The 14,911-nt window shown below is 40.5% G+C and overlaps 1 protein-coding gene across 2 annotated transcripts in view; it reads right to left on the reverse strand.

Moving 5' to 3' along the window:
• EFL1 (elongation factor like GTPase 1) overlaps positions 1-14,911 on the reverse strand; it is a 155,469-nt gene that overhangs the window by 25,467 nt on the left and 115,091 nt on the right. For both annotated transcript variants that reach the window (XM_030577562.1, XM_030577561.1), the window contains 2 exons: positions 12,424-12,571; positions 1,178-2,190 (listed from right to left, as the gene is read on the reverse strand). In XM_030577562.1, coding sequence (XP_030433422.1) covers positions 1,178-2,190; positions 12,424-12,571 — 1,161 coding nt within the window. The remainder of the gene's footprint in view (positions 1-1,177; positions 2,191-12,423; positions 12,572-14,911) is intronic.

Raw genomic sequence — 14,911 nt, forward strand, 5'->3', positions numbered from 1 at the left:
AGAGAAACACATTTAGGTTAAGTTTGTTGTGTGCCTCCTTCCTCAGCCTGTGTATGAGACCTATTCCAGGCTTTTGGATCTCAGAGTGTTTCTCGCATCAAACGGAAGTACGAAAGGTATACAAAGCACTACCTAAATCCAAAGCATCTCTCTTCAGTAACTACTACCACACGCATTCAATCTCATGTTTTGCTCATGAAATGACTTTCTTGTTTTGTATAACTGCTACCAACCTATATCTATTTACAACCTTAGCTCTCTTTTAAAGTATTTGTGTGTGGGATACACTATGGCTTTAGTTGTGAGTAGTAGATTGTACTAAGTCAAAGTAAATACATTTGTGGCTTTGGGGAAATGGAAAATTAGTTTAAATATAACCTCAATGTACTGGGCCAAATTCATTGCATCAGTAAGTGGCTGTAATTCCCATGGAAATCTCTGGGTCAAAATCAGAAGCAACAAATGGTGATGAAAGTAGGTCATAAAATGGGTTTAAGTAGGTGTAAGTAATAAAGTAATGTAAATTACACAGGTTTGGCATTCAATAGGTTTGCCAAATGAGTAATTTACATGTTAGTGGGAGAAAAGTGAAAGTTAAAAAAAAAAAGGCAGAAAAAGCTATTAACTGGATGTGAAGAAGGGCTTAGGATTCCCTTTTTATCTTACTTTTCCTGCTATCCTACCTGAATACACCACTGAATATTTTAACTTCTTAAATCAATGGGAACCTTGGACCTACAACCAAGACTTGGCTACAGCAAGGAGAGATTTTCTTTCAATCTTTTGAAGCATGATTTCAGCTTTATATTTAATGCTCAATGCCTCCTGGATCCCACAAAAGCATACACGTTTAAATTGTGGAACAGTATTTTAATATTTGTGTGCCTATTAAAGCTGCAATTTACTTTTTGTCAGACAATGAATGCTTTCACCTGGTGTCTCCAGAAGCATATTATATTCCTATTTCTATATGATGCAAATGCATAAAGATTTTTTGTTATTTTTCAGTATGATATCTCTACTAGAGAACCAGAGATTCAAGGTAGTCATCAACTGGACAATTATAAAATACTTCTGGTAAAACATTTAATTAAGTTAAGCTCTCTGACATAGTCTAATGCATAAAAATACGTGATTTAACATTTAGCAATGGAATTATTTAGATATTTTTTCTTACCTAGAACTTCTGCAGTGGCCATAATTTCACACGTGTACATGGCTGCCATAAGTCTCTGTGGTTTCACTTGTAATGCATAACGACAGGCTTCCTTCATGGTGGCAATTAGTTGACCAGAGAAAGGGCCATAACAATCTGCAAGCAAAGTTTCCCCCTTGCGTTTACTTGATTTCTCAGATGAATTTGGACTACCTTGACTGCCATCTTGAAGTTTTTTATTTTCGCTGGATGATTCAGTGGGATAACTACTTGGCAGAGAGGTGACTTTGTCTTCATTTTTTGTCTGTTCTGTAGCATCCAATTCCTCAGAATCCTGCCTATTAGCTGACATTTGCTCTTCTGCTTTACTCATGTCCCATTTTTCCACTATAAAACAGACACCCATGAGAGGTTCTTCACACATGGGACCTGAAAGCGTAGCCAACTGAAACCCACTTACTATGCTGTTGTCAAAATCTCGATATTTACTAACTTCTTTAGTAGTCTTATCAAGGCACTGCCACACAGTTTTTCTGTAGCCTTCAAACTTACTTAACAAAATATTAGGCCCACATTTTCGTGGGCCAAATGACCAGATCTGATCAACAGCATTTCTCCATTTTCTTCCTTGCAGATTTTTCTCTAATTTTTGTTTAAATTCCTGGATCCTGTCAAGGATCTTTTGATTAATTTCATGCATTTTTTTGTCCTCATTCAAAGATGAGTTGAATTGCTCCATAGTACGAATTAAGTCACTGTTTTCTTCAAGGAGTTGAGTTACCTCTTCTGGAAGTGGCATGGCTCTTACACTGAGAGTGGCATATTTATTTGGTGTAGACATTGTTATGAGGCCATCAGAATCAACTTGAACTCCTTCAGGGATTTTATTCTGGTCCTCTTTAGCCTGGTGTATGACTGCAACTTTCTGCTGTTTTCCTATTTCCTCATTCACCATGTCAACTTTGGGGGGTCTTGTTATTGTCTCCCTGAATGGGATAATTGGTTCTGATACACTAATTTGTATCTTTGCAAACCTACAAAAAATTATAAAAATATTAGTTTATAAACTTCTTAAAATAATGCTCTATATTGTGAAGTGAATATCCATAAATAAACCCAATTACAAAAAAAAAAAAAAAAAAGCCAGATTGCAGCATTTTAGCTTCTGGCTACGGTAGAATTGGTGCAAAAGCATACCCTCAATGGGAGTGTCCGAAGGCACTGCACTTCAAAAAGAAGGCATGGCCACTGTGACATCTTTTGAAAAAGTATTGGGCAAGCTTAATTAGCTCTTGTGGAGAGGCACGAGGTCCTGTCCCTATGCCATTTTGGGAGGTGATTACCACTGTTGGTATTAGCCTTGTTCTCTGCGTGCAAGGACTATGATTAGGAAATGGAAGGCTTCTTAGCCACCCCTCCCTCTTGCAGACCCATAGATCAGATCACAATCTAGTCCAAACCACACTGCATAAAGCACTGCTCTGACGCTAGAAGTTAGTAACAATCTCTTCTATGCTTATTTGTTTGGTTATCCAAAAATCCCTTAACTAATACATCTCAAGTGAAAAACATTACATTATACAGTAGCTCTAAATGGAAAACATCTGAAAGCAAATAATTGGTTTCAAGAGGCCTTCTTGTATAAGCAAGATGACTGTACCACACAAGTTAGTCAGACACAATAACATAAAATGTAACTAGGGAAAAAAATTAAAATAAATTTGACACACTACAGAAAAATACTAAACCGTTACACAGCAGCAGGACTGCCAATAACCCATTACTACAACTCATAAAATAAGAGTCCAGAATGTTAAAAAAGGGAAAGGTTATTAAAGAGGGTTCTAAGAATCAAAATACAATAAAAATACCACCAAGCTGTTGGGGAACCCCTTTATTAGACTAAGTGATAAAAGGCAAGTTTTTTTTATCATTGCCTTCATCAGGCCATAAAAAAACAGAGCAGCAAGGGTAGGGATATAGTGGGTTAGGGTGTTGATTAATTATTCATTTATTAATTAATCATAATTAAAATATATTTAAAGTATTGGTTGACCTTTCCAAATATATATCAAAGAAAGGAAAAATCATCTGAACCCATCAGCTCAGCTTCCACCTGCCATTATGCCGTTTCTGTTCTTCTCTGCTACTCAGCATCACAGAAATCTTTATACAAACAATTATTTTAGGATAACAGTTTGAATATATGCTCTGAAAAGGACTTTTTATAAACTGATGAGAGGTGCTGTATACAGCTCAAAAAAGCTATTTTGTAAACAAAAGGCAAAGAGAATAGAGCAAGGGCAAAGCAGAACACAACTAGTTTGAGTTAAAGAAATTTCAGCAACATCACAATATGCCATAAAACACTTATAAGCACGATTATTGAAGTGTCAATATATTGTTCATCACCAAAATACTAATGAATGGACATTTCTTTTCAGATTTAGCTTCCATTAAATCATTTCCTTGAAGTGAGTATTCTGCAGGAAGACCTTCACCTCTTTTCAGTCTTGGGTGCTTGAAGCAGCTTTTGAAGGCACAAACAAAAAATGCTTATAATGTCAGAAGCATCATGGGACTCAAACTGCCACTTGTAAATTTATCAGACAAGAAATTATACTTAAATCAACAAAATTTCATAAAACTACTATGAAATATTATATACATAATATTCAACAAGATAATGAAAAAATAATGTATTAGATGATATGCAAGATTTAAAGACCCAATGATTTGCCCTGGCATAAATGCACTTTGGTGGCACTAGTACTAATGCTTTCAGGACCAGTAGAAACTTTTCTAATCCTTGATTCTAGTTCAATGATCAGAAAAAAAAAACATGTTTCAGCATCAAAGTCCCAGACAGACCAACCCTCTGTATCCAGTCAATAACCCCACTACTGACCGGTACCCAATCGTCACAATGCAAGTAAATTAAGGTAGGACTCTGCACTAAATAAGGTATATCCAAAAAGAAGGGTCACAGTTAAATGATCAATTTTGACCACTTTGAGTAACAGTTGACTCCTCCATTTTACTGTATGTGGATTATATAAATTTGAGGGCTCTGATACAGCTTACTCCAAATAAACATAGCCAAGCCTTGAGGATAGAGAGATTTATCCTTAATGCATATTGGCTCTGTTGCCCTGTGACTGGCAATGGTGTGTGTTTACATTTTTTCTTATTAGGTCTTGTACTGAACCTTCACATAGGGTGTAATTCCTTGTACTGAAAGTTGTTTTGAAACAGATTCTTTCAGAAACAACTGGCATCTGCCAAAAGTCAGAAATCCACAAGGTGAAGATCTCTCAGGAAAAAAATAAAAAAAAAAAGTCTGACCAGGATTGTGTTTGAGTTTGCTCTGCATCCAAGCATGAACAGAAAGTGCCAGAATGGTTGCTTCAGTGGAACCTGAAATTAAGCACAGAATCACTGAGGCAACCAGCACTAAATTCAATATTTTTACCTTTGGTTTAAGGACTTCCATTATAATGCTTTCTTACTACAAGGTGATAATGCCTTAATTTAAGTCAGATGAAAAGATTCTAAGCTTACAAAACACTGGATGTGGTGGTATGAGGCAAATGCTATCACAGGAAAGAGCACACTTTTTATATTCCCCTAATAAGGCTCCAGAGCACAGAGCTGAACATCACTCTCAAACACCCAGGAGGTTTATATAGATTCATTAAAAGGGTAGCAAGAGGACTAGCCAAGATTTCCTGATTTGAGTTTAATGAAAAACAAGTTGCAAGTGAAAAAACACATGCAATTTTAAATGGTACTTCCATGGACTCCTTAATCTTCTATGTTACTGTAGTTGTCAAAGTAGTTTCCAAAAGAGTTTTCACACAAAAGAAACAATCAATGGCAAACAACTATGTCAATGAAGAGTTAAGGTTGCTCTGCCTTTGCAGAATGTTGAGTTAACCAAAACTCAAATTCTTGAAAACTTGGAAATGCAGTTAAGGTTCCTCATGCAACCTTACCTCTGTCCCCTTTCAGCAATACCCATGCCCCTTTAATATATATCATACCTTTACTCTGCCAACTCAACAGCTATACAAGCTCTTCACTTTCTTTTACAGTTCACTCTTACCCACAGGGCTCCATTGAAAACTATTAAAAATGGTGGTGTGGGGGCTGGGGTGCTCTGGCAATGCCAGGGGTACAGGAAGGTTGAGGTACACTGGCAGAACTGGAGGTGCAGGGAGGGTTGGGATGCACTGCAGAGCTGTGGCGTGAAGCATAGTGGGGGAGGGGGTGCACTGACAGAGCTGTGGGGTTCCAGACAGGTTAGGGAGCAGGGTAGTGCATGCAGGGTGGTTGGGGTGCCCTGGCAGAGCTTTGGAGTGTATGGGTTGGAGCTCACTGGCAAAACTAGTGGTGCAGGTACATTGGGGTGAACTGGCAGAGCTAGGTGTGCAGGTTGGTTAGGATGCATGGATGCTGGAATGCATTGGCAGACCTGGAGGGTACAGAGAGTTGGTGGGCAAGATGGTTGAGGTACAACTGGCAGAGCTGTGCAATGCAAAGTGGTTGGGGTGCCCTGGCAGAGCTGTGCAATGAAGGATGCTTGGGGTGTACTAGCGGTGCAGAGGCTTAGGGTGCACTGGCAGAGCTGGGGTGCAGGGTGGTTGGGGTGCTAGCAGAGCATGGGGTGCCATGCCTCCCTCACCTCAGTTTCTAATCCCCTCAGCTCCCCTAACATCCCATTTTCTTCCTCCCCTCATTGTAACCCCAAATCCCTCTCCCTCTAGTATCCCTTCCTCTACCTTCTAATGCCCCTCCTCTCCCAGAAAGCATTCACATGTCTAATTATTTCTCCCCAAAGTCTTTGATTACATTCCCCTGAAATGAAATTGCCACCCATGACTCTCAAATTGTAGCAACTTCCAGCCACTCAGTTCAAACTTCCTTCTCTCCTAGGTCAGGGCTTGTGATTAACTTCTCCTTAGTTATGTTAACTGAAGGATGATTTCACAGTCATCTAGAGGCCTGAGATTCATCTGGTCATTAGTACCTATGAGGTTAACAGTACAAGGTAGCAAAGTGAAACTGATTTTGGGGGGAGCCCTACAACTCATGAACAACTCAGTCAAATAACCCCAAATTTGGATCACTAATGCTACCACAACAGGTACACCAAATTTCAAAGCAATCAGAGTAACCATTTGGATTTTAGAGCATTTACAATAGTTAAGTTTTAAATCACATAAAATGACAGGAATCGCAACACTCTGGCAAGCATTCTCAGTTTGGGTCCCTGTTGCGTGGTAGGAAGAATCAAGGAGAACAGAGAGACACATCTGTTTGCATCTGAGACAAATGCTTTATACATGGTAACTCTAAAGAGACACAGATGGGTCAATACTACCTCCAGAAGTAGTGAAACATACAACATTAAGGCTATGGCTACACAACAGCTTAAGTCGACATAAGTTATGTCGCTCAGGGTGTGAATTAGCCATCCCCCTAAGCAACAGACTTACACCGACTTAAACACCTGTGTGGACAGCACTATACTGACAAGAGAGCTTCTCCCACTGACATAACTATTCTCGCTCGCGACAGGCTCGCATAATTAAACTGATGGGAGAGCTCTCTCCCATTGGCTTACAGCAGCTACACTAGAGAGCTTACAGTGGCACAGTTGACTGCTCTAAGCTCTCTAGTGTGGCCACAGCCTAAGTCTTTAAGTGCTTTCTAGCTCTTGCACCTCTCTGGGGCAGAGATGGAGGCCTCTCTCCTAATCTGAATTAGATTGAGGGATAAAAGCCAGTCTTTCTAATTCCTGGCACTGCGTTTTCATTACTGTGCCGTTCCAGAAACTTTCATCAACAACTAGGTTAAAATAAAAGAGGAGAGACAATATAAAGCACAGGACCAAAAGCCAGAAAATCGACATTTTATTTCCATCTTTTTCACAGACTTCCTGCGACACACCGGGTAATACCCAATCTATGCCTCAGCTTCCCATTTGTAAAATGGGGATAATTACATCTTAAGGATGATGTGAGGCTTAACTTTTTACAGTTTGTAAAGTGCTTTAAGATACTTGAAAAGTGCTACAGAAATGAAACCATGGAGAGAAAAATATGTTAAACGTTAACTGCAATAGTGAGTCTCCTGGAAAGATCTGATATGTTAATCTCTAAAGTCAGCTAAATAGGAAAGAAAATAAAAGCAATTACTAAAACTTTGAAACATGGATTCTTAAAATTAGGCTCCTGAATACATATTTAAGCACTTGAACAAAAGTGGCTTGATTTTCAAAGATGTAGAGCTCTCACTGGCTTCCATGAAAGTTCAGCATCTTTGAAAATTACTGCCCTTTTTTATCTGGCTCTCTAAATATATAATTAGAAAACTAAATTTTGTTTTCCAGATTTGAAAAGTTCAACTAACAATGTTACATCATAGCCTCCATGATGGAGATTCTGTTCTGTGAGACTCAGTCACTCAGAAATTCCTTTTAATCTCCAGACTTTTAAATCTCTTTTCTGCACATTCCACAGATATCGGCCAATTTCCTTTTAGATCCATTCTTACTGCAATCAATATATAGGATAAGGTTTCAAAAGTGACTAGGTGACTTAGGAGCCTAAATCCTATTTTCAAAAACTGCACAGGTACTTAGGAGGCTAAGTCTCATTGAAAGGCAATGGGACTTATCCTAAATTCTCCTGGTTGTACAACAGCAATTTTCTTAAAATAAATTGTTCCCAGAGTTCAACTAACATTGATAAAAAAGACATACAGAATATCTTAGAAAAGGAAAGTATTATAAAACTGTAGCAGAAAAGTCAAGATCATTTCTGCTCCTTTCTGCATATTGGGGTGATGCGGAAGGGGAAAATGCTATAACACATTTGAAAATATTGTACATTTAAAATCACTGATCCTCACATCAACCTTTTGAGGTTGGCAAACATCTCTGTTTTACAAATTAAATACTGTTTGTCAAACAGGAAATCAGTTTTGGAAATATTAACCTGATCCTACCAACACATGTGAATAAGAAAGTAAAATACTTGTGTGTAAGTGACTACAAGACTGAGCCCTTATATCTGTAAGGCTCTGAAATAGTAGAAAGAATAAAAAGAGCAGAAAGAGTTGAAAAAGCTATAAAAATGTTTTCATGCTAAAGCTTTCATCCTAAAGTTTATCTACCATGCATATTAATTTGGATTATGTAATAAGAAAGAGAAATTAACACAAAATCCAAAATAAATAGGGATTATTTTTTCTTAGTGTTATCTTCTACATATTGTTTTTTAATTAGAACCTTAGTCATGAATAACAGTGAGAATGAAAGTTACTGCTACGGTTAAGATTACATGACTGTTTCTATTCTGACTTTTTTTCAGTCAGTCATTCATAAAACTTTTATCTTTCACAGAATCATAGAAGATTAGGGTTGGAAGAGACTGTAGCAGGTCATGTAGTCCAGCCCTCTGCTCAAAGCAGGACCAACCCCAACTAAATCATCCCAGGCAAGGCTTTGTCAAGACAGGCCTTAAAAACATCTAAGGATGGCAATTCCACCACCTCTCTAGGTAACCCATTCCAGTGCTTCACTCCCCTCCTTGTGAAAAAGTGTTTCCAACTTAGACCTCCCCCACTGCTACTTGAGACCATTACTCCTTGTTCTGTCATCTGCCAACACTGAGAACAGCCAAGCTCCATCCTCTTTGGAACCCCTCCCCCCTTCAGGTAGTTGAAGGCTGCTATCAAATCCCCCCTCACTGTTCTCTTCTGCAGACTAAATAAGCCCAGTTCCCTCAGCCTCTCCTCATAAATCATGTGCTCCAGCCCCCTAATCATTTTCATTGCCCTCTCCAATTTGTCCACATCCTTTCTTTAGTGGGACCCCCCAAAACTGGATGCAATACTCCAGATGTGGCCTCACCTGTGCCAAATAGAAGGGAATAATCACTTCCCTCAATCTGCTGGCAATGCTCCTACTAATGTGACCAATATGCCGTTAGCCTTCTTGGCAACAAGGGCACACTGCTGACTCATATCCAGCTTCTTGACCACTGTAATCTCCAAGCTCCTTTTCTGCAAAACTGCCACTTAGCCAGTCGGTCCCAGTCTGTAGCAGTGAATGGGATTCTTCCGTCTTAAGTGCAGGACTCTGCACTTGTCCTTGTGGAACCTCATCAGAATTCTTTTGGCCCAATCCTCCAATTTGTCTAGGTCACTCTGGACACTATTCCTACCCTTCAGCATATCTACTTCTCCCGCCAGGTTAGTGTCATCCGCCCATCATCCAGATCAGAAACTTTCTGAAACTTTCTAGAAGGAAACTAGAAACTTTCCAGTTAAAGTTTCCCAGGCTTGTTTTTCGCTCAAAAGGCTATTTTTATCTTTTAATATTCAGCAAAAACAGTTTAGCCTATTTTCAGTAGGAGAGTAAAGTTTAACACTAGTACAAGTAAAAACTTTCACCATTATGAAAAAAATTCTTGTGACTTAACTACCTCTAGCTATTTTGCTTGTTCAGAATGTTGAATGTTCATTAATAGCCCTCACTGAAGGCCCCTTTGGGTGATCTGGTGAAAAGTGCACACTGAATCATACTTACATATAAACCTACAACTCAAGCTGTATAATAGAGAGTAATATAAAATTAGGTGATATATACACATTTTTACTAACTTTGGGCCATTCCAACTTCCATAAGAATAAATGGGAATTGGCTTTGATAGGAGTCGGAATGGGCCCAGGGCTCTAAATTAGCATCATAGTAATAGCCTCATTTCCTGAACTGCGCCTAAGGCAGGTTGTGCTGCTGGTTTAAAAGAAAAGGAAGCGTAAGTATGTGGATGCTGACAACATTACTAATAAAACACATTGTAGGCCTTGTCTACACTGGTGGTAGCATGTCTGATACGTGTAGCTACATGTCACAGTGAAAAACAGGCTGTGTCCACACTGTTGTGTGCAGCCACAAGCAAGTTTGTAGAAATTTTGGTGGTGCCCAGAACCCGCCCCCCAACTCCGCCCCCCCAAAATTGCACCTCTACCTGCCTAAGGCTCTGGGAAGGGACTTGGGGGGGAGGTCTGGGATGCAGGTCCTGGGCTGGGGATGAGGGTGCAGGAGGGGTGCAGGCTTTGGGATGGAGTTTGGGTGCTGGGTGCAGGCTCTGGGCTGGGAAAGGGTGCGTGTGTGTGCAGGCAGGGGTGAGGGGTACAGGCTTTGGGATGGAGTTTGGGTGCAGGCTCTGGGCTGGGGATGGGGCATAGGAAGGGGTGAGAGCTGCAGGCTCTGGGAGGGAGTTTGGGGGTGGGAAGGGGTGTGTGAGAAGGGGGAGGGATGCACGCTCTGGGAGGGAGTTTGGGGATAGGAGGGAATGCAGGGGTGAGGGCTGTGGGGCTGAGGATGAGGGATTCATGATGCAGGAGGGGGCTCAGGGCTGGGGCAGAGGATTAGGGTGCAAGCGGATGAGGGCTCTGGCTGGTGCTGAGGGGTTCATGATGCAGGAGGGGGCTCAGGGCAGAGGGTTAGGGTGTGGGGTGAGGGTTGTGGGGCTGAGGATGAGGGGTTCATGATTGGGGGGCTCAGGGCTGGGGCAGAGGATTAGGGTGCGAGGGGATGAGGGTTCTGGCTGGGGATGAGGGGTTCATGATGCAGGAGGGGGCTCAGGGCAGAGGGTTGGGGTGTGGGGTAAGGGCTGTGGGGCTGAGGATGAGGGATTCATGATGTGGGGGGGCTCAGGGCTGGGGCAGAGGATTAGGGTGCGAGGGGATGAGGGTTCTGGCTGGGGCTGGGGGATGAGGGGTTCATGATGCAGAAGGGGGTTCAGGGCTAGGGCAGAGGGTTGGGGTGTGGGGTAAGGGTTGTGAGGCTGAGGGGTTCATGATGTGGGGGGGCTCAGGGCTGGGGCAGAGGATTAGGGTGCGAGGGGATGAGGTCTCTGGCTGGGGACGAGGGGTTTGGGGCGTTGGAGAGGCTCAGGGCTAGGGTGGAAGAGCAGGATAAGGGCAGCCTGCCTTGCCATTAGTGCAAGCAGCAGATAGCAGTTCTGCCGAGAGCCGTTCTACTCCGGCAGCATGAACAGGCAGAGGAGAGGCGCTGCGCTGCTTTCTTTCAGGCAGGGACGCGGCGAGGGGTGGGGGATACTCAGGGGGAGGGGTGGAAGGCGGGGGCTGGGATCTGCTCCAGGCAGGGACGCGGCAGGGGGAGGCCCGATCCAGGCAGGGCCGGGGGAGAGTCCTAGCTCCAAATATTGCTGGAGCAGGGCACTCGGCCCTGAATATTCCTAGTGCCCGAGCACCTCAAATGTATAAAGCCTGCCGCCCATGGCCACAAGTGGCAGTGAAAGCCTCTGGCTACGGAGAGCTGCTGGAGCCTTTTCCTGCTGCCTCTCCCCGCTGCCTGAGTCTTTCACTGCAACAGGCAAAGGCTCTGTCAACTCCTTGCTATTGGAACCTTTTCCTGCAGTGGGGAAGGACTCAGACAACAGGACACTACACTGCTAAAACTAGCAGCATAGATGTGGAAGAAGGGGTTGGGTGTGCAGAGAGCCATGTAGGGTAAATATCCTAAGATTCTGGCATGCCTTTAGTCTACTTGCCTAAGCACTGCCTCACCATCTACACTGTTATTTATACCCGTGCTAGGGGAGCTGTGTAGTGTACGTACACTGCATATCACCGTAAGTCTAGACATAGCCTCAGAGAAAAAGTCTGAGTCAGTTAAGGTCTACCGGGAATGAAAATAGTGTTAGAGTAAAAAAAAAAAAAAAGAAATAAAATAAGATTCTAAACACACGTCTCTAAGACTGGAGAAAGTTCAGTGATATATAGTATATGGGAAATGCAATTAATTGCACAGGTTAATGCAATTAAAAACTGGGAGCAGAGTTAAGGGTGCATGTGCAGCCCTAGGCTTTGTCATTTCTTGACTCTAGAGAGCTGAACTCTGAAACCCAACCACTTTCCTAATCATTTTTTTTGGTACAGAATGTTTACCACAATTCAAAATGAAACTCTGAAACTATTGCAATTTATGACTTCTATAGAGAAATAACCTGCCAAAAAGGTGTTTAAGCCATGCATGAGTAGGAAGTCAGTGGCATTTTCAGCTGCAGATAATTTTATAGCTATTAAAATTTATATTTATGATCCAACAGTAGTGCAAAATGTCTTGGCTAAGGAGGCTTCAACCTCACCAGAAAATAAATCAGTTAACTGACTGAGAAATACCACACAAAGCTCTTGAACCTGAAATATTTATTTTTTCCCCTCCTAACCTTTCTTTCAAGTCATCCAAGCAGCGCTGGAGATGGACTTCTCCTGCTGTAACTAATACATGCTCTCCTGTCTCCTGGATTAAAACTTGGACACATGGATCAGCTTGGTTTAAAAGTTTCATTCCTCTGACCAACTGAGGCATCTCACCTAGGAAGACAGAAATAAACCACTCTTAATAAACTACTATTGAAGAAACAAATATTTGTATCAAGACATATTTTGGGGTAAAGAGAAAAATGTAGAGAATACTTTTTAACGCAGCACCAACAGAATACAGAATAAGTCTGATTAGGGGAGAATTAACATTTTTTTTTTAATCAGTAAATGTTGGTAAAAGTTGATTTCATCACATGCATTCAAACCAATGAAAAAATATGATGATGATGATGATGATGATGATGATGATGATGATGATGATGATGATGATGATCAAAATTTACAGATAGACAAAGTAAGAAAAATGCTGCTCGAAAACTTAGAGTTTGATTTAAGGATATTTACTTTGTATATGTTGACAGTTTATGCTTTGACTGTTATAAAGCTTTAACTTTTTGAATCTGAATATTTACTGTTATTAAATGATGATAGTCTGTCCTACCTATAATTTCCTGCAACTGAAAATTTAAATAAAAATAAAAAATACATAAAAATAAACATCAATATTATCTGTTGAAATTAAATAAAAAAAATATAAACTGATTTCTACCCTAGCCAAGTTTAGCAACACTGAATACCCTGAACTCAGTCCTGAGGTTCTTACTTACCACTGATTATGAACTAAGTAAAAACTGATCAAGAACCTCAGGATTTGGCCCCTTATTTGTACTGATTGTCAAAAGATAATATACACATTGCTAAACAGATACGTTTTTATTTGTCAAAAAGTAACACCACCATCTTATTTACGAAAAGCTAATTTAAACTATTCTTATTCCTATTGCACATACACACAAAAAATGATTTGCAAAAAACTGTACTTGCAAACCTATATGATGCTACAAAAAGTACTCAGATTTAAATAATACTGTATCATCATTACTAATATCCAAACAGAAACCTTCCAAAAGCACTACTGAAAGGGAGTAAGACTGAATGAAGCACAGAATGGATTTAAATACACAAACTGGAAAATACTGAGAGCTATCAAGTTGTGATAATCTGAAAAAGGGAAAACTTCCCCAACTATGAGATTTTCATTATTTTGTATGAAATACATAACATAATTTTTAAGAGGAAGATGCTTTAAGAACAGAACTGTCTTAAAATTAATGGAAAATTAGGGAATAACCCTCCAGATGAGTGAGACATGGCACGTGTATGCTGCAGTTGTGTGGAGAATTTTTTTAAAAAAGTACCTCATATGTAAGTAGATTTTCACAATGTAATTACCACAATTGGAAAGCTTTAATTGTTTTTTCTCTTTTCTTATTTGACATACCAGGCAGATAATACACACCGATTTTCTATGATCAAATGTTCATATTCCAAGGAAGAGTTTGACACCCTGTTTGTTGTTTGCTCCCCGAGGTTATTAAAACAAATATGACTTTACTCATTTATGCTAAGTTCATAAATGTACAAGATAACGTGGGAAGCTGGATAAACTGCAAAAAAGGGAAAAAAAATGAGGAGGTGTTTCTTCAGGCCATATGCCCTAGGATTGCAGGTTTTTGTTCAGCATCTTCAGCAGTTGACTCCTCAGGAATAGATAAGTAGGTAGGCTTGTTTTGAGAGCAGATGGAAATTCTACATGAAGATTTTGACATGGTGTGCAGGACTTGCACCCAGTGTAAACATTTACAGGGACTGTTATCAATAATTATATTTATTATTAACAATAATTTTATCCAAATTAAAAAACAGCTGCCATTTTGGAGCAGATTGAAAGGAAAACTTCTTTCTAAAAACATCTAAGTGGTAACTGCTAGAGGTAAACAACATTACTGAAATTGATTTGAATGTCTTCCTACCAAAAATACTTTGCAGGATGAAGTAAGAGTTTTACACAAGATAAAGTCTTCATGTGTTAGTATAAATGAATTAACGATGGACCCATCCCTAAACTCAGTGAATCTAGAAAATTTCAATCCTGAACACTTCCAAAATTGCATGAACACCTGCAGGATGCATGAGATGTTCTTATCTAAGGCCTCATCTACACTATGCGTTTAAACCGATTTTAGCAGCGTTAAACCGATTTAACGCTGTACCCGTCCACACAACGAGGCCCTTTATATCGATATAAAGGGCTCTTTAAATAGGTTTCTCTACTCCTCCCCAATGAGAGGAGTAGCGCTAAAATCGGTATTACCATATCGGATTAGGGTTAGTGTGGCCGCAAATCGACGGTATTGGCCTCCGGGCGGTATCCCACAGTGCACCACTGTGACCGCTCTGGACAGCGATCTGAACTCGGATGCAGTGGCCAGGTATACAGGAAAAGCCTTGCGAACTTTTGAATTTCATTTCCTGTTTGGCCAGCGTGGA

The sequence above is a fragment of the Gopherus evgoodei genome, chromosome 10, assembly GCF_007399415.2.
Source record: "Gopherus evgoodei ecotype Sinaloan lineage chromosome 10, rGopEvg1_v1.p, whole genome shotgun sequence".
NCBI classification, from domain to species: Eukaryota; Metazoa; Chordata; order Testudines; family Testudinidae; genus Gopherus; species Gopherus evgoodei.